The 18542-nt window shown below is 37.5% G+C and overlaps 1 protein-coding gene across 1 annotated transcript; it reads left to right on the forward strand.

The window, feature by feature from the left end:
• Positions 1 to 343: 343 nt before the first annotated feature.
• Positions 344 to 18490, forward strand: LOC120630130 (ice-structuring glycoprotein-like). Its single transcript, XM_039899281.1, has 6 exons — positions 344 to 366; positions 449 to 1134; positions 10810 to 10867; positions 11366 to 12108; positions 16924 to 16966; positions 17732 to 18490. The coding sequence occupies exons 1-6, from the start codon at positions 355 to 357 to the stop codon at positions 18488 to 18490; spliced, it is 2301 nt and encodes a 766-aa protein (XP_039755215.1). The 5' UTR covers positions 344 to 354.
• The last annotated feature ends 52 nt before the right edge of the window (positions 18491 to 18542 follow it).

Raw genomic sequence — 18542 nt, forward strand, 5'->3', positions numbered from 1 at the left:
ATCTACACAATGCAAAGTAAACACATTTTAATCCGTTAATCGGTCTGTATGCTTATGATATAAGTGTTAATAATGTTATGTACGAATATAATATGCATTTATTAAAATTTTGAAAAATAAAAACTTGCAAAAACCCCCGCGATTTAAATTCGCAATGCCAGCGTTAGGTTTGTGCAAAACGGAACACTAATGAAATCGAAAGGCTATCACTGAGTCAGCGAGTTAGCTTACGTTTAGCCCGTACCAGTTTACCTTGGCAATGAAAGTGAATTGGACAATGTGAACCGAGCTTTTGTATAAAAACCGGAGCACTCCTTCAGAAATTATTCAGTTGCCAGCATAACCAGAATAAACATGTACGCTAAGGTGTGTATTTTAATTAGCGAATAATTATTAAATTTTGTGTGTCTGAATATATTTATTCTAAATATTTGTTAATTGTTCACAGTTGATCGTCGCTCTTTGCGCTTTAGGCGTCGCCCACGGAAGTGGCCTCTTGGCCGCTGCCCCAGTGGCATACAGCAGCCACGCCGTCGCTGCTCCCGCTGCCGTTGTCTCCAGGACCATCACCCCCGGAGTCACCTCAGTGTCCTCATACTCTACCCAGACCGCACACGCCTCTCCCGTCACCACCTACGCCGCCGCCCCCGTCGCCACCTACGCTGCTGCCCCCGTCGCCACCTACGCCGCTGCTCCCGTAGCTAGCTACGCTGCCGCACCCGTTGTCGCCAGGAGCTACGCCGCTCCCGCCTACAACACCTACGCCGCTGCCGCTCCCGCTGTAGTGACCAGGACTATCTCTCCTGCCAGCACATCTTACTCTTCCTACTCAACCTCCACCTCTCACGGATCTCCCGTCGCGACTTACGCCGCCGCTCCCGCTGTAGCCACCTACGCCGCTCCCGCCGTGGCCTCATACGCCGCCCCAGCCTACACCTCATACGCCGCTCCCGCTGTCGCCTCTTACGCTAGGACCTACGCCGCACCCGCCGTAGCTACTTACTCCCGAGCGTACGCCCCCGTAGTCTCCACCTACGCCGCGGCCGCGCCCGTCCTCAGATCAGCTGTGTCTTACTCCGCCGCCCCCGCCGTGTCTCACATTGCCTACAATGCCCACGGTGCCAACTACGCCTGGTAAACTGAATCATCGAATCTGTACCTGTAAATAAATATCTAAAATAAAACGACTTCTCGATAAGTAAAGTTACTCAGTTGTTTCAATCTTGTTTCAAACCCATTGTTTTATCCCATTGTTCCCCATAATTAAAATAGCTGCCGCATTTGATTGCTGACTTATGGTGAACACAGGGATATACTAGAGGGACTAACTAGAGTTAGTATATACATATCATTAGGTATGTATATACTAACGCTAGTTAGTTATTTTTGTTTAATATTTGTATTAAGAACGTATTATCGCTAAACGTTGCTTAATAATCTGCGATTCAAGATTTTTTTTAAACCAGAAGTCAAATTTGAGACTAGCTAGAAGAATATAGAACCAATTTGTTGAAAAAATCTAAAAGTTACAAGACATTGTGTTAATTATGTTAGGGATTGAAATAGAGAATGCAAAAACTATATATTATTACAACAAATATTCAAATAAATCAAATAATCTTACGCCGCACCCTTTTAATCTTTTATAAAGATTATTTGATTTATTTCAAAAAATTTCAAATTACCATACAAATAATTATAATTTCATATAAAATATTGAATATTCAAATACCTATCAGGAAATAATTAATGTTTCTTACCTTTAATAAAAAATAGTAGCCAAGTCCCTGTCATAACACTTATAGGCAAAAAAGGGTTCCGTAACTATGCTTGAAAATAAAAGATTTATGTGTGTTGTGTATCCCGGAAACTGGAAGTGTTTTTCAAATAAGAAGCAAAATGTCACCTATCATCAATAACCAATGGCAGTCCAATGCTGGACTAAAGGATCCAACGGGAGGTTTAACCCAAAATCAAAACGCTGGGCAGACGGGTTGGTGATCGCAGTGCAGTAGATGGTAGTAGTAGCACACAGGATGCTGCCCATTCTCCGTCATTATCCCTCAGTCGCGTCGTACGACACCCGCGGGAAGAAGAGTGGTGGTGACAACCGTATTCTGATCTGACGTTACCACACGGTACATGTAGCTTTTCTTCCAACTATTACACCCCGTTTCCACTTGTCGGGTGTCGTATTTAAATAGATATAGCTTGTGTTATGGGTACTAATATGACTGAACAATATTTTTATTAACAATATACATTGGATATTGGATAGAAGCAGGCGTTACATTTAAATTAAGCTTAATTTGCTATACTCTGCGAACAGCAGGAGATGGTGTAATTTATAATTTCTTCAATCCTTATACTCCACACCAGTAATGTACCCTTTACGTACGTTTCGCTCCGAAACCGGGGCATCTTCAAGAGATGTTGACTTTACAATTAATAATTGTTAAGTCAACACACAGAATGAATTTTCATAATGAATAATATACATAAATACTTATAAAATACAGATAAACACCCAGACACTGAAAAACATTCATGTTCATCACACAAACATTTTCCAGTGGTGGGAATCGAACCCACGGCCTTGGACTCAAAAAGCAGGGACGCTGTCCACTGCGCCAATCGGCCGTCAATTACATAGGTATTTTGAAGGGAGTTCCAAATATCAATGGAGTCTTGTGTCGCATGGATCCAGCGGCTCTCTGCGACTTGTCATATGTCCATCTGTCCAGATAGAATAGAAAAAGAATTAAATAAGATCTATTTATTAAACATAACATGTAATGGCAGTGTTGTAACAGTTGGTGACAAGTAGATAAGCTATTTTATTTCGCACTTGATCCGGATATGGTAACCGGAAGACTACTTGTCTATAAAAGGTGTAAAATTTAATAAGACTAGTTTTGTGTCGAATGTGATTGCATTATACGTATAATTTTTTAAAGTTTCTCAATAAAATAGCAGTTAGACGGTTAGCATTGGACGAAACTATAATATTGCACGACTCATGATGCGAAGCATCAGAGAGTGCTTTACGATCGAAAAATTTTTTTCGACTCATTTCGGCGGCTATTTTTATTATTATAGCCTTGTTAGTTCACGGAATCAAGATATTTTGCATACTATTGTCGAGATAATTTAATGGAGATTAATTCCATACTTTTAAAAAATTGATTTACTGCAATAGAATTGGAAAAAAACACCAAAATAGGTCAAAAAATTTTCCTGTCCGTCATGTGTGAAACCCGAAAACACTCTAAGTTGTGAAAAAATCCATTATTTGAGTTAAATTTTTTTTTTTAAAATTCTAATCGACGATTGTAGGTCACTGAATGCGAATGATTAACTAATTCAGTGTAGTTTAATTGCAATAAATAAAAAACGAAAACTGCAAGACTGTATATCTATATATATCCATGTAAAATTAACATGGATGGTGATATATCTATATCTATAGATATTTTGTACATTTTATTCCACCAGGGGCGCTTGTGCAGTACCTTCCTAGTATAGCTGTTTTTTCGGCAACTATTTTTTAACGACTTATGTTTTTTTTTTTTTTCAATATTTGATAATTAAATGAGCATTATGAGTCGTGCACTTTTGGTTTTAAAAAATTTTCTTTTTTTCGTTTTATTATGCAACCCTAAGTCAGCGAGAGATGGAAAGGGCTATGTTAGGAGTATCTCTACGTGATCAAATGAAAGAAATGAAGAGATATATATAAATATATACAGCGTGTAACAGAATTACGAATATATAATATTGAAAGATGCGTAAGTATTTCATAAGGAGTCAACCTGTAAAAAATATGAAATCAAAAGAAGCATATTTATTTTTCCATACAACCGAATTCAAAACATTCTAAGTGTTTACTTATAACAACCCCATGGAAGATAAAAGAGTGACACGCGCATAGTTAAGCCGACTGCTACGCGTTGCGCATCTAATAAAGTGACAGGAGTCACAAGATTTTAATTTTGCTTGTGATGTTAGGGCTATATCTGGATTTAATTAAAAATTATTAGGTTTTCAGTTTCACTGATAAGTCTCAGAGACAGTACATAATGTACCTCTGAAGCCTGTGCCACTCAGAAGGAAGGACTGGAAGCAACTTTAGGTATTATGGAATGTCTTACTACGGAACTCTAAAAGCCTTAAATCGATTTATAAACATAGAATTAGATGTTTTAAGAACAGAGCACCCACTGACCTTCCGGGCAGTGGCATCAGGTCAAGGTCACACCGACGATCTACAAGTATAACCACGTGCCACAACACGTGTACCAACTCGTAGATTTAATTCTACCACTTCATTAAAACTACAAGTTCGTTAAAGTCTGTTGTAGATTACCGCAAGAGTCGCTAAAGCCAATGTATTCCCCGATTTTTAGTCTAGTGCAGACATATAACTATCATTTCTCTTTACTGAAAATTGCTTTAGAAAAACTGACCCTCCGAAATGATCGTTTATCGCCATGTTCAGACGACGCAAAGAAAAAAAAAAATTAAAATAAAGAGAACAAATAGAATTATGTAATCTTTCTTAACATTTTCATGCCAAAATAACTGAGTTGGCATAGTTTAGCAAGAAAAAACAGGGGAATAAAAACGTCGATCTCGTATATTTTTATAGGTAAAATTGGTCAAGCTACAGCTGCCTCTATCGCTCACCACGGAGGAAGACATGGGGAGTTTAGGCTTAACGCGACGGCAATATTCATTTATTTTGTTTCCATATACCATCTTTGAAGTAATATGTGAACATGCACGATTCGAATGCACCAAGTATTTCCTAGTTCGCATCCGATTTGGTGAGCAAGCGGTGAAAAAAGATTTGCGTGTGAATTTTGCTTTTTATGCATTTTCAATCGCTTGCGGATCTTCTGATGGTGTACCAAAAACTAACCTACTATAGCGTCTTCAATTGTGCATTGTTTAACAACTAAGGGATTCTAGGTTTTCTAGAACATTTTAGCAGGACAAAATGTTGCGTTCTGGTGTATCGTCGGCGACTTTTGGGACGCTTGCGGATTTTGTGGCAGTGTGCAATTAAATTAAATAACTTATAAGTCCAAACATGAGTCTATCGTTTGCTGCTTTAGGGTGTATAAACTTCCTGGTTCTCTTTCAGGCTGTTGCATTATTGAATTGCAGACTCCAAAGACTTGCGCGTTTTAACTAACGACGAACAAGGTAATGCATAAGTAAATACCCCCTCCCCCCAACACGCGCACACACACCCACGCGCACACACACCCACACACACACACACACGCGCACACGCCCACACACACACACACACACACAGACACACACACATGCACACATTCTGTTGAACATTTTAATAATTGGTGTACTATAACTCGGAGGTCGGCGGTTGTACATGCAGCACAGTTTATACTATTGCTTGCTTATTATTATTTTATTATTATTTATATTTATATTATTTTATTTAGTTTATTAATATAATAACCCTTGCTAATATTTTAAGTGCCATTGTAACTGTTCCAAATAAAGATTTAATTATTATTTTTTCTATAAAAAGAAATATTATATTATTATTATTATTTAACGCATAATCCAAGAAGATTCCTTTTATATTTAAACATACATTTATTCGATTTTCACCACCTCATAAACCTAATAAATTTCAAGATTTTAAAATAATGACAGTGTATAGTCAGTACATATTTGAAAATTTAATGTACGTTCATAAAAACATTTCTAAATTTAAGAAAAAATGTTACTGCAATAATTTAAACATTAGAAGTAAGAATAAACTTACAGTGCAATATACTAGGTTACATAAAATTCATAATTCGTTTAAAGGAAATTGCATACAATTCCGCAATAAATTACCAATTGACATCTTGGAGATGTCTCTTAAAAAGTTCAAAGTTTGTATTAAACGTAAGCTTATAGAAAAGTCCTATTATAGTATAAAGGACTACGTAATCGATAAAAAAGCTTGGGTGTAAATTATTGCTCTAACCAGGTTGCTCTTCTAATAATTTAAAATGACATTGTGATATGGTGATAACAAAAAAAAAACACCCGGCTATGTTTGTTGTGGGCTTCTTTGACCAGGACGCGTTTGGAACCCTCGTAGCTTTAGTTTTAAGTTTACGAATGTGGTACCTACCCACAAGGCTATTACCGCCTATTAAAATATAATATAACACGCCTATATAAAGAATACATAATCAAAAAGCAATAAATCAGAAACTTAACATTTCCAAATTAGACAACAAAATGTTAGAATGGCGCTAAAAGGTCATTCAAATTAGTATATAACTTTTTAGGTAATTATTTCATAGTCACAAATTATTATTAAGTTCGTATTTTTAATTCCTACCTATAGATTAATATCTGGTATACGTCGAAGCATGTTAAAAGAACACTCACTATGGTCTTACAACTTACAATTTTTTTATTACACCCGGAAGCGATTGTTTTCACTGATTTTGTAAGTAATTAGTTATGCATCAAAAGTGGTGTTTTTAGGTCTATTTAAAATTAAATAATGAAAGAAATGATTTCTTTCAAGTTACCTTCCTAATTCGATTTTCGCAATATTTGCATTTTTTGATATGGTTTATTGTAAATTATATACGTTGCTTTGTTATACTTTTTTATGTACCCTTTATTGGAAGAAAGAAAGAAATGGATAACCAAATTACTTAAAATCATAAACTAATTATAGTATGTTATGCACTTTTCAATCACACACACACACACACACACACACACACAATGTCACTTTAACACAAAATTATAATAAAAATACTCAAATCATTGTAATTAATTTAACTAGCGGACCTGCGCGACTTCGTCCGCGAATGAGTCGACTTAAAAAAAAGTCGTATGTCCAATATAAATGATTCCGAGATTCCAATATAAATGAATCCTAGCTTGATCAATTACTCGCCCCCGAAACCCCCTGTATACTAAAGTTCATAAAAATCGTTAAAGCCGATTCCGAGATTCTAATTAAATATATATTTATCGATAAAACACGATTAAATTGACATATTCTAAAAATGAATCCTAGCTAGATCGATTTATCGCCCCCGAAACCCCCTGTATAATAAATTTGATGAAAATCGTTGGAGCCGATTCCGACATTCCAAATATTGCTCGTTTTAAGATATAAGATATATATTAAATTATCAAAGATCTATTATGTATCGCGATGATTGTATTTTACTAATTTCACGCTGTTGTAATGGGTCCGAAGGAAGGTGGTGACACTCGTAACACAAGTTACCTTAGTGCGAGTGTTTAACCTCTTCTTTGTGCACAAATCAATAGTATCACTGTGTCTAGTTAATAAGGAGATTCATGCTGCTATATAAAATAAAATAAATTAAAAAAAAAAGATATAAGCCATAATTTTGGACCTACCATTGCGTAAGTTTAAAGAATGTGTTAAAACACATTTATTACAGCGAGGTTATTATACAATTGATGAATAACTTAATGACAAGGTTGCTTGGAAGCATCCGGCTCCGCTTTCATCTCTCACAAGATAGAAAAATGAATTTTAAAATGTAAAATGTAAATTGTTGATATTGGAAAAGAGCAACTGCTGAGTTTCTTGCCGGCTTCTTCTCGGTAGAATCTGCCTTCCGAACCGGTGGTAGAGTACTACACACAGACAGACTTGACGTTTCAAAAGTGCCTATATTAGGCCTGTCTTGAAATGAATGAATTTTGAATTTTTTGAAAACTACAGTATAATTACTATGCACTTGAGTTCTAGATTATACTCGGCGCCGGAGCCTCCGCTAACTGAGCACATAGCATTGAATAGGCTCTCATAACAGAAACGCCTGGATAACCCTTGTCATGTGTCAAACAACCTGGTTAAAGGTTCCAGCTCAGCATTATAAATGAAATAAATACACATAAATACTTATAATATACAGATAAACGCCCAGACACTGAAAAACATTCACGTTCATTACTAAATAAATCAATATTAATAATAATAATGATTATAGAAAATACCTCATAATAAAATAAAGTACTGCAATTTCACTTAAAATAATAATGTGGTATGATTGTTAAGTGTTTATCTGTTAGGGTTATAGCTGTTTCGCCCCCCCCAAAATCCCCCTGATCGATTTCAATGCGCCATTGTACTGGAACGCTAAATCGCTTGGCTGCACGTCTTTGTCGCTCAGGTTGAAACTAGCCACTGCCGAAACCTTTCACGAGAAATATTCTACTATATACTAATATAATAAGTGTAAAGGTGTGCATGTTTGTTAATCAATCACGCAAAAATGGCTGAACGGATTTGTATAAAATTTGAGCCGCATGTAGCCTTTGACATGGAAAAGAACACAGGCTACCTTTTATCCCGATTCCTGAAGTAGTTCCCCAGGGAATGGCATGGTTTGAAATTTGATATGCATGTCACCTATGCTATGGAAAAGGACATGTACTTTCTACAGCGAACTCTCAAAAAGTTCCCGTGGTAACATTAAAAATTGTTTAAGAGCGAAGCTTTAGACCCAATTCTGAAGTCCATGCAGTCGAAGGCGCGTGCAAAAACGCCATGCCCTGGGGAGCGTGCATTAAGACGTTGGTCCCAGTTATTATTTTTTACTTGCTTTTATAGTCGATAAAACCCACCACATTAGAGCAGTTTGGTGCGTGTATGCTCTAAAACCGTCTCTTCTATTAGAGACGAGGTCTGTGTAAAGCAGTGGTGGTGGTTAATAGGCCGCGGACGACGAATTTATTTAGAAGGCTCAACATTCCGTGTAAGAGATCACTCGAAGCCCATTACCATGTAGGTTCTTATGTTCGGGACAGTTATCACTTGTCATCTTAAAGCTGTTATTATTAATGATTATGTATTATCGTAGTTGCGCACTGAGTCGCGTTTGGTCATGTAAGGACATATCCGGCAAGTTCTGAGGTTAATTATATAGTTTTACACGTAAGTATATTAAGGCGCTTTTTCTTGTGTTGATTGCGCCTTTCCTTCCGGTTCAAAAACAAATATCATTCTTTATTTTAAGCACCAGAAATTATCAGGCTAGACAGGTGGACACAAACCGGACAGGTGCACTGGGTTTAAGGGCGTAAACCCAATACGCTGATGTATACTGGGTTAGTGGCCAGGGTATATCTATTGTTGAGTAGAGTAGTGTGAAGGAGTGCCGATTACCACTAGTAAAACGCTATCAATGGCATGCGTACAGGGACTATGCGAGCAGATTATATAAAATGAAAAAAAAAAGCATTAGGGTTTTTTTTTAAATTTAATAGCGGGCAAAGGAGCAAGTGGGTCACCTGATGTTAATTGATCAACGCCGCCCATAAACATCTGCAGCACCAGAGGAGCGACCGATGCGTTGCCGGCTTTAAGGGAATTTGTTTATCCGCCCCTTGAATAACCCTAGATTGTATTTTTGAGGAAACACATCAGATGGGAGATTGTTTTATGATTTGCAAGTGCGCGGTAGAAATTATACGGTATTTCGAACAGTACTGGAGATTTTCTCCATTTTATATCAACTGCATACCCTGTGCAATACCCTCTATGCACGCCACTGCACGCCACATAAAGAAGATGCTCACCATCGTCAACCTATTATCGGCCCACTACTGGGCTACCATTCAGAATGAGAAGGGTTTAGGCCTTAGTCCACCACGCTGGTTAAGTGCTGATCGGTGGACTTCGCACGCGTTTGATAACATTATACAGACCTCCCAGGCATGCAGTTTCTATAGACGTATTAAAAACGCACATAACTCCAAAAAGTTACAGGTGCGCTCCGGGGATCGAACTCAGTGAATGATTGGAAGACAGCCGCGGACCTTTTTTTTAAATATAAATATACTACGACAATACACACATCGCCACCTAGCCCCAAAGTAAGCGTAGCTTGTGTTATGGGTACTAAGATGACTGATGAATATTTTCATGAATAATATACATAAATACTTAGAATATACATATAAACACCCAGACACTGAAAAACATTCATGCTCATCACACAATAAAACATTTTCCAGTTGTGGGAATCGAACCCACGGCCTTGGACTCAGAAAGCTGGGTCGCAGCAAACTGCGCCAATCGGCCGTCACTTTAGAAGATACATAGTAGTTTTGTATTTAATATAACATAATTATTTCTAGATTTTAAGTACTTAAGTCCATACCCACACTCCGCAATAAATGTGACTTGTTTGAGTTTAATATTAATGCCATACATCTAAAAGATTAGATAAGAGTAGATTTGAGATAGCAACTGACTAATGTCCAGGATATTTGAACTTATATTCCGTTCATCTTAACTTGAAGCGTGGACCGTATGGCGGGCCATGCAGTTATGATGAGTGGACTAATATATGGTAGTGGGCCACGAATGCCCGCTTGTGAGAAATGTTAAACAAAAAGTTATTACGACGCGTACAACTGCAAAATTACCTAAAATATCTATCTAGTTACTAACTATATCTAATCACCGAAGTTTCTAACTTAGACTAATTCATTCCACAAGTTGAACTATTATTCTTACCCGTAGGACTGAATTTATCTAACGTGCCGGCCACGGGATAAATCTCAATTTAAAAAGACAATAATTTCTAGAGTTTTTTTCTGTCGTATTTATGCGAAATAATTTTTTTGCAGTTATGTCGATCAACTTGAAAGCGATTGAAGGTAGATCCTTATATGAATTTACTCAACAACTGCTCCTTGCTTGCCTTGGCAATGAAAGTAGAACTGAAGTGGTAAATATTTGTGGATGCAAATTTTTTCGTATAAAAACCGGAGCAATTGCTACGGAAATTATTCAGTTACCGAATTTAATTACACCAACATGTTCGCTAAGGTGTGTTACTTTTATTTCAATAATTATCTATTAAATTGTATTATTAATATAATATATACGTGATCAAATCAGAAATGGTTAAATCTGTGAAAACAGTGCCAGTTGCAGTTCAGCAAGTTGGGAAGGTTTAAGCAGGGCACATTTCCAGAATGGCCGATGGATGCTAGGGTCCTAAATTGCTGAAAGTGCGACCCTGTACAGCAAAACGAAGCGTGGGCAGACGAACAGTTGATATCAAAAGTGTCGCATGGAATCGCTGGTCAAAAGCTGCATAAAACCCTTGCCATTGCTACAAAATACCTATGTCAAGCTATGGTCAATGATTTTTTTCTATAAAGGTTCACCTTGCTACGTGAAACTTTATCCAAACTAAAATCTAGCCTTTATAATTTCTTATTAGATTTTTATTAACCTAAACTTTAATATTAATTAATATCTAAGAATTAGGTACAATTACTTATGTTGAGAAAACTTAATTTGTATTGTTCATTGTTGCAGTTGATCGTTGCTCTGTGCGCCGTAGGGCTTGCTCACGGCAGTGGCCTTCTGGCGGCCGGTCCTGTTGCATACAGCAGCCACGCTATCGCGGCACCTGCAGCCGTTGTCTCCAGGACTATCACCCCCGCGGTCTCCTCCATCTCTTCCTACTCTACCCAGACCGCACACGCTGCTCCCGTCGCGACTTACGCCGCTGCTCCCGTCGCCACTTACGCCGCTGCTCCCGTCGCCACTTACGCTGCAGCTCCCGTCACCACCTACGCCGCTGCTCCCGCCATCCGCGCCTACGCCTCTCCCGCCATCAGCACATACACAGCTCCCGCCAGCACTTCATACTCTTCTTACTCAACCTCAACCTCCCACGGATCTCCCATCGCCACTTACGCCGCTGCTGCCCCAGCTGTAGCTGTGACCCGCACCATTGCCCCAGCTGTGTCTTCCTACTCTTCCTACGCCGCACCCGCTGTTGCAGCGTACGCCGCCCCCGCTTACACCTCTTACGCCAGGACTTATGCTGCGCCCGCCATTGCCTCCTACGCCAGGACTTATGCTGCCCCCGCTCTGACCTCATACGCTAGGACCTACGCTGCCCCTGCTGTCGCGTCTTACTCCAGAGCGTACGCCACCCCCGTTGTTTCCACCTATGCCGCGGCCGCTCCCGTCCTCCGATCAGCTGTATCATACTCCGCCGCACCCGCCGTGTCTCACATTTCTTACAATGCCCACGGTGCCAACTACGCTTGGTAAACTGAGATCCTAATAAGTCTTATCGAAAATCATAGTCAAAAAAACAAAATGTATAAATAAATAAACATGTTAATGTTGTAAACCATGTTTTTTTCTTTAATAAATATGTAGCAGCTTTACCTAACACGCCATAAAAGCAAAGTATCGGAAAGGTGCTGAACAGCCTTTTTAATATTTCATAAGACAAAGCTTGCCTGTAAGGAATCCAATTCGACTTTTATGAGCGCCTTCTTAACTTCTGCGAGCATAGTTTATGATCTTGAAGTCAGTGAATGTATGCATTCAATATTAGGTCCATGGTTCAATAATAACTTTTAAAACATAAGAAGGTCGAATAATAAGAAACATAAGTTTTCACTTATCTTCTTGCTAGTAGATTTTTGATATTTATATATACTATAACTGTTGTGTACAAAAAAGAGTAGGTACTTTTAATATGCTAACGTTCTAATCTTATTTTTTTGTTGTGTGGTGGAAAAGCTTTATGACTACGTCCGACCCTTGCAGGACGGAGGTGATGGTCTACCCCCCAACAATTAAAGCACGAAGTAGGTACGTGGTTAAAACTTATAGAGACTACTCTCGTTAGCAACACGCTGAATTATCCCATAAATGTATCATTCAATGGAAACGAATACACACTCAATTACGCATTTACAATAATTAATTAATTAATTGTGTATTATTATTTCGATGATGGTAGTTATTTTTGTCTCAATGATGATTATTGTCGCTTAATTAGCTTATTAACTTGGTCAATAACAGAAATAAATAATTATGGTGTCAATTTGTTCTCAAACGTCTGAACTAAACAAAAAGTGTGTGCACTTATGTACACGCGATAGAAGTTATACTTCCTTGGCGTATGGAAAAAAATATAACTAAAATGCATTAGTGATTAACGATAAATTTAAAAATTAATCAAAAAGATTATAATTAATTAAAAAAAGATTTTATTAACGTAATAATATTTATTTATTCACACTGTTTGTACTGTTGCGAAACACGTGTTCTAAATATAAAAATACTAGAATATACAACTTGAACATAATTATCGATTTTCATGCCACCTAGAACTAACTTTACGATGTAGAATTCAGGTGTCGGTGTGCGCGCGCATCGTAAAAATTCACCATTTTTCTCAATCGCGCCAAAAGAAGTATAACTTCAAAATGGAAAGGTCTAAAAATATCTACTGACTAGTATCCTTATGAGGAATAATAAATTGAGAAAAGTCAGCTACTTTTTATATGTGTCAATTTAATTTAGAGATTTATTACTCGTATATTTGCACTGCTGGCCAAAGTCCTCTTTGATCATAGGAAAGAGATCAAATCCATGACGTTATTGGTATTTAGGTTTACAAATAAAATTACAGTACACATGTTTAAGGATTTATAAAAATTCCACCTCCAAGTTGTTAAATTTGGGATGAAAGTTTATTAGTCAGAATTCTTAACTCATAAGATTTCTGTAGTAAGTTTTTTGTTTGAATCACTACCTTTTGAGGAATAGGGCGAGTCGAAGCGTTTGTTTGGGGTATATTATGTAGTATCGGAACAAAATTTGTATCGGTAGCTTTATCAGAAGTTTTACCGCGGGACCGCTATAGTCGGAAAAATGTAATAGGCCCGTTTTGACATTTGTGCAAGAACATAGAATGTAACTTGGAACGAAACTGAAAGAAACAAAAAAATAAAAATGAATTACATACAGTGTTTTAAAAAATACGTAAATTTTTTTGGGACGTTAAATAATATGAAAGAATATATCGCGAGTATTCTTTTTGCGCTTACTTCATAGTAGTATGCAATTTATAATTGTTGCGAAACGTTCCGAAAACAGTTACGTTCTCAGTCTTTTTTTTTTATACTAGAGCTGTAACCATTTTTTTACTGAATATCGAAATTAAATATTGAGTAGTTATCTTTACTGCAAAGAATGAGCTTGGTTCTCAAAATGGGTTCTAAATAATGAGTCTGAGATGATGTATCTGACCAAGCGGCACATGACTGAAACGTCCCCGCGCGCACTGCGCAGTTTTTCGTTCCTCGTCTTGTAAAGTTGACTGTGCACTCGTTTAAGTTTGATATATATTGTTTACTATTACGTTAACTATGGCTCTTCTATTTTGGACATTAATTTAAACATAGTCATTTGACTCGATTTTTGTGTTTGTTGTTATATAGTACTAACTCTGTTTCAACATGTTGAAAAGTGGACGTATAATCAACAGCCAGTCACGCGTATTGGTTGTGAAGTTAAAGGAATACTTTGAACGAACGAACACTTTACAATACATAATAATATCAATCAAGTACTGATACAAACTTGAATTGATTTATCGTGATTATCGAGTACAGAGTCTTATGGTTCCATAACTAGTTACGTCGCGATGACAAATGTCAAAACGGGCCTATTACATTTTTACGACTATAGTAATATTTTTTTCAATATGTAATTAACATAATGGATAAAATATATATATTTTAAAATTCCAAAATATAATATATATATTTATTATTTATGAGAAAAGGATTGAAATTAATAAAGCATGTTAAATATTTCAGATTTAATACTTAACTTTAGTGTTCCGTTGACATTTACATTTTACGAGTAATTTCCTCTGATAGTGCTTGCTAAGGTTTGCTCCAGTTCGTTATTAATGTGAGCTGGGAGTAGGTACATATGCATTATGTATCGGCTCGTGTAATTGCCCTTAAAATGACGCAATTTCGATTTAAAATTTCTTACAAACTAGGTCGCAAACACATAAGGTTTTCGGCGCCTACCTATTTTCAATAAATAATTTATTGAAACTTCAATTTCAATTATGCCTATCTATATTTATGATCTATTCTTTAATAGGTAGCTCTAAGTATATTTTAATATTAACGTAAACCGTTTGCGGCGTAGGATAAGTTGCGAGAACGTAATGTAATTATTCTGTGTATTTTTCAATAAATAATAACTACAATGTTTTAAAACTGTTTATAATAATTAACACAATATTTTAATTTTTATATTTTAAAAATAGAAAAACAATAATGAAATTAATAGACAAAAATAAATTAAAAAGAGTACGCCAATAGAAGCCGTGCCATTAAAAAATAAATTAATAAAATGCAACCATTATCTTGCTGTCTCGTTTCTACTATTATCGTACTTCTTACATAAAGATACCTTAGACCGGGAAGTTACTTCCAAGTGTAGTGTGAACTGGGGTACTCTTACTCTAACCATAAAATGAATCACTAATACCTGATTTAGAGGAAAATAATTATAATTTCAAATAAAGTATATTCCAGTTTTCATGGAAATCTAACCTAGAACCCCTCTTAAAATCGCACTTAAGTATGTATGCGGAAGAAAGTTTGTGTGAATTATTGTTTTAATATTCTCCAGAACCTTTCTGCTGTTTCGATAGTTATCCGTTACCCTTAGATATAAACACAGCTTATGTTATGGCTGCACACCATATTTTTATGACAACTTTGTACAGTAATTTGTTTAAAAGTGTTGAACTCATGCCTTGGAGGCTGGGAAAGTCACTTGTGTGGGATGCAACTTGTGTCGATACCCTAGCTGCATCACACATCCAGTCCACCTCGTCAATGGTGGGTGCGGCTGCTACCAGTGCAGAGCAGGCCAAGAGGCGTCAATATGAAAACCTGTATAGCAGCTTCATTTTTGTGCCTTTTGGAGTAGAGATTTTGGGAACGTGGGGTCCGGAGGCACGAGCTCTTTTAAAAGAGTTATCGAGTCTACCGGTGATCCTAGAGCGGGCAGTTACCTTGGCCAACGAATTATTGTGGCCATCCAAATTGGCAATGCTGCCAGCATCTTAGGAGCTGTTCCTCGCTGCCGTGGTTTCGAAGACATTTAAGATTGTATTTAGTTTTAAATATTTTATTTAAGGTTATATTTATAAAACGAATATTTTAAACAATCTACAAATTAAAAAAAAAAAAAAAAAAAAAAAACTCATAAACAGGTTCTAAATTAACAAAAGTTTTTAAATATATGAATACTTATAAAAGCCGATTTACAACTAGATTGCATACCTTACTTGCAGTCTTGTTTTGAAGCTACAAAAAAATATTGGCAGCAGCCTAGTAAGTAAGACGTCACGTTCCCTGTCAGAAGTAGCGAGTTCAAACCCCGGCATGCATGTCTTACTTTTTTTCAATTTATTTTTTTGGCGTTGTGGATACAGCCTAAGCTCTATTCATTTTGAGAAGAGACTCACTTCACTGTAGTGAGGTGGAGTGCCATTCCACTCCACCTCACTACAGGAAGTGAGTCTCTGTCCGATAGTAGTTCGATAATGATGATGATAAATATTGACGTGTATAAGTTTGCAAATTTGACTAGAATATTTCCATACCGTTGACTTTTTTTACAAAAAAAAAGCTTTATAAAATAACTACTAATGTATAGATACTTTATCATCTCATTCCAGCTCAAGTTAGCTAGTTAACAATTAATAGGTAAAATATCACAATAATTTCGTGATACCGGTCCATTCGTTACTGGATTGGGTAACCTCACTGTCGAACTGTTGAATAAATATCTAGTGCATACATTTATAGGTGAACCGGGCATGCTATCACCCTGACATTGTTACTGGGACACAGGGTTTTAGGTCCCTAGTTCTATGATATATCAGACGAAAACTAAGCTTAACACAAAGCTCAAAGAGACAACTTCCCATATCAAGCAAGTGATCTTTGCAATGCAATAAGCTTCTGTAAGAATAAGGTACCAGTCTATTCAGTTTAGTATAAAAGTGAACGCGTGTGTTTTCACAGTTACTCTGTAAATAGATACCGTAACTCTAACATGTACTCTAAGGTACGAACATTTATTTTTCCTTATATTCTTCAAAAAAAATCACAGTTATTAGTCGTTTCGCGAACTCATGCTTGTGGAATTTCTGTATAAGGCAGGAGTAAACAACTGCCCGGGATATAAAGAAACCTTTGTTCTAAATCAGAATCTAGTCTATCATTGTTCTGATAGAGTGCTACTGCTATAAACATCTTCACATTCTTTAATCTTTATAATATTAATGTGAAATGTTGGGTCATAAAGTCTTGCTTTTTATAATCATATGAGTAAACATATAGTTTGTTCGGCGCTTGAATTACAGTTCGTTCCACGAGTAATCAGTTACATTAATAATATTGGTTAACCGGAAATTCGTCCCCGTTGAATTAAATTAGGCTTAATGTCATTACTTAGTTTCATTAATTTTATAGTTTCATCCACTACTGATTCTGCATTGTTTTAATTCGATTGTACCTCACCAGTTTATGTAATTCGTAACGAGAAACTAGACAGTACGTTGACAGGCTATGAACAAGTACTGCCTCAATGGGTTATGTTTTCAATGTCATACAAATATCGAAGCTATTACCTATCGCCCGAAATTAATAAACTGAATTGAATTTAGTAATGCTATCTTTTTTGTACTCTTCCATATTGATAAGGGCATTACTACTAAATTCAATGTTATCTGAATATATTTAGATCATTATTAATTACTAGCAAAACAATTGACACGATATTGTAGATTGATAACCGAATGCTATATAGCTAATAAGGTATCCTTTTCAGGTCATCATTTTCCTTTGCGCCGCGGGGATCGCTTCCGCTGGCAACCTATTGCACGGTGCACATGTGGCATACAGTGCGCCTGCCACATCCGTATCTTACTCTACAACTACCACGTCACACGCGGCTCCCGTCGCTGCTTACGCTGCACCGGCAGTTTCCTACGCAGCCCCAGCGGTTTCCTACGCAGCCCCAGCGGTTTCTTACGCGGCCCCGGCGGTTTCCTACGCAGCCCCAGCGGTTTCCTACGCAGCTCCAGCGGTTTCCTACGCAGCACCCGTCGCTTCGTACGCTGCCCCGTTAGTTACCAAGGCAGTAGCACCTGTTGCTGCATACGCTTCTGCTCCGTCGGTGTCCCACCAAAGTGTTTCTATTCAAACTAGCCCAGTAGCGTACGCCGCTTCCGCACCTGTGTTAGCAAAGAGTTATGCCGCGCCCTTAGTCACTAGAACTTATGCCGCTGCTCCCGTTGTGAGATACGCTGCCGCTGCTCCTGCTATAAGGACATACGCCGCTGCCGCTCCAGTCATCGCTAGAAGTTATTCCGTACCTGCGATCGCCAGCTATGCTGCACCTGTGGCCCGTACGGTATCTTACGCTGCTCCGGTGTCCTATGCTGCTCCGGTGTCCTACGCTGCTCCTGCCTATTCAACTTATGCTGCTGCTCCCGCTGTTTCTTACGCTGCCGCTCCTGCTCTCTCAGTTGGATACGCTGGTCACGGATGGGCTCGCAACGGATGGGGCGTTGGCCACGGATGGTAAATAATGAGGGATGCATTTTGTAAATACGTACAATTTTATCTAAATGTAATTA

Source organism: Pararge aegeria, chromosome 15, assembly GCF_905163445.1.
Source record: "Pararge aegeria chromosome 15, ilParAegt1.1, whole genome shotgun sequence".
Lineage (NCBI taxonomy): Eukaryota > Metazoa > Arthropoda > Insecta > Lepidoptera > Nymphalidae > Pararge > Pararge aegeria.

What these genes read in the sequence shown, in the direction of transcription:
- LOC120630130 (XM_039899281.1), top strand. An exon ending in CACGGTGCCAACTACGCCTG is followed by an intron (nt 1,135 to 10,809) that starts GTAAACTGAATC and finishes TAAAAACCGGAG; the next exon opens with CAATTGCTACGGAAATTATT. An exon ending in ACTCTAACATGTACTCTAAG is followed by an intron (nt 16,967 to 17,731) that starts GTACGAACATTT and finishes TATCCTTTTCAG; the next exon opens with GTCATCATTTTCCTTTGCGC.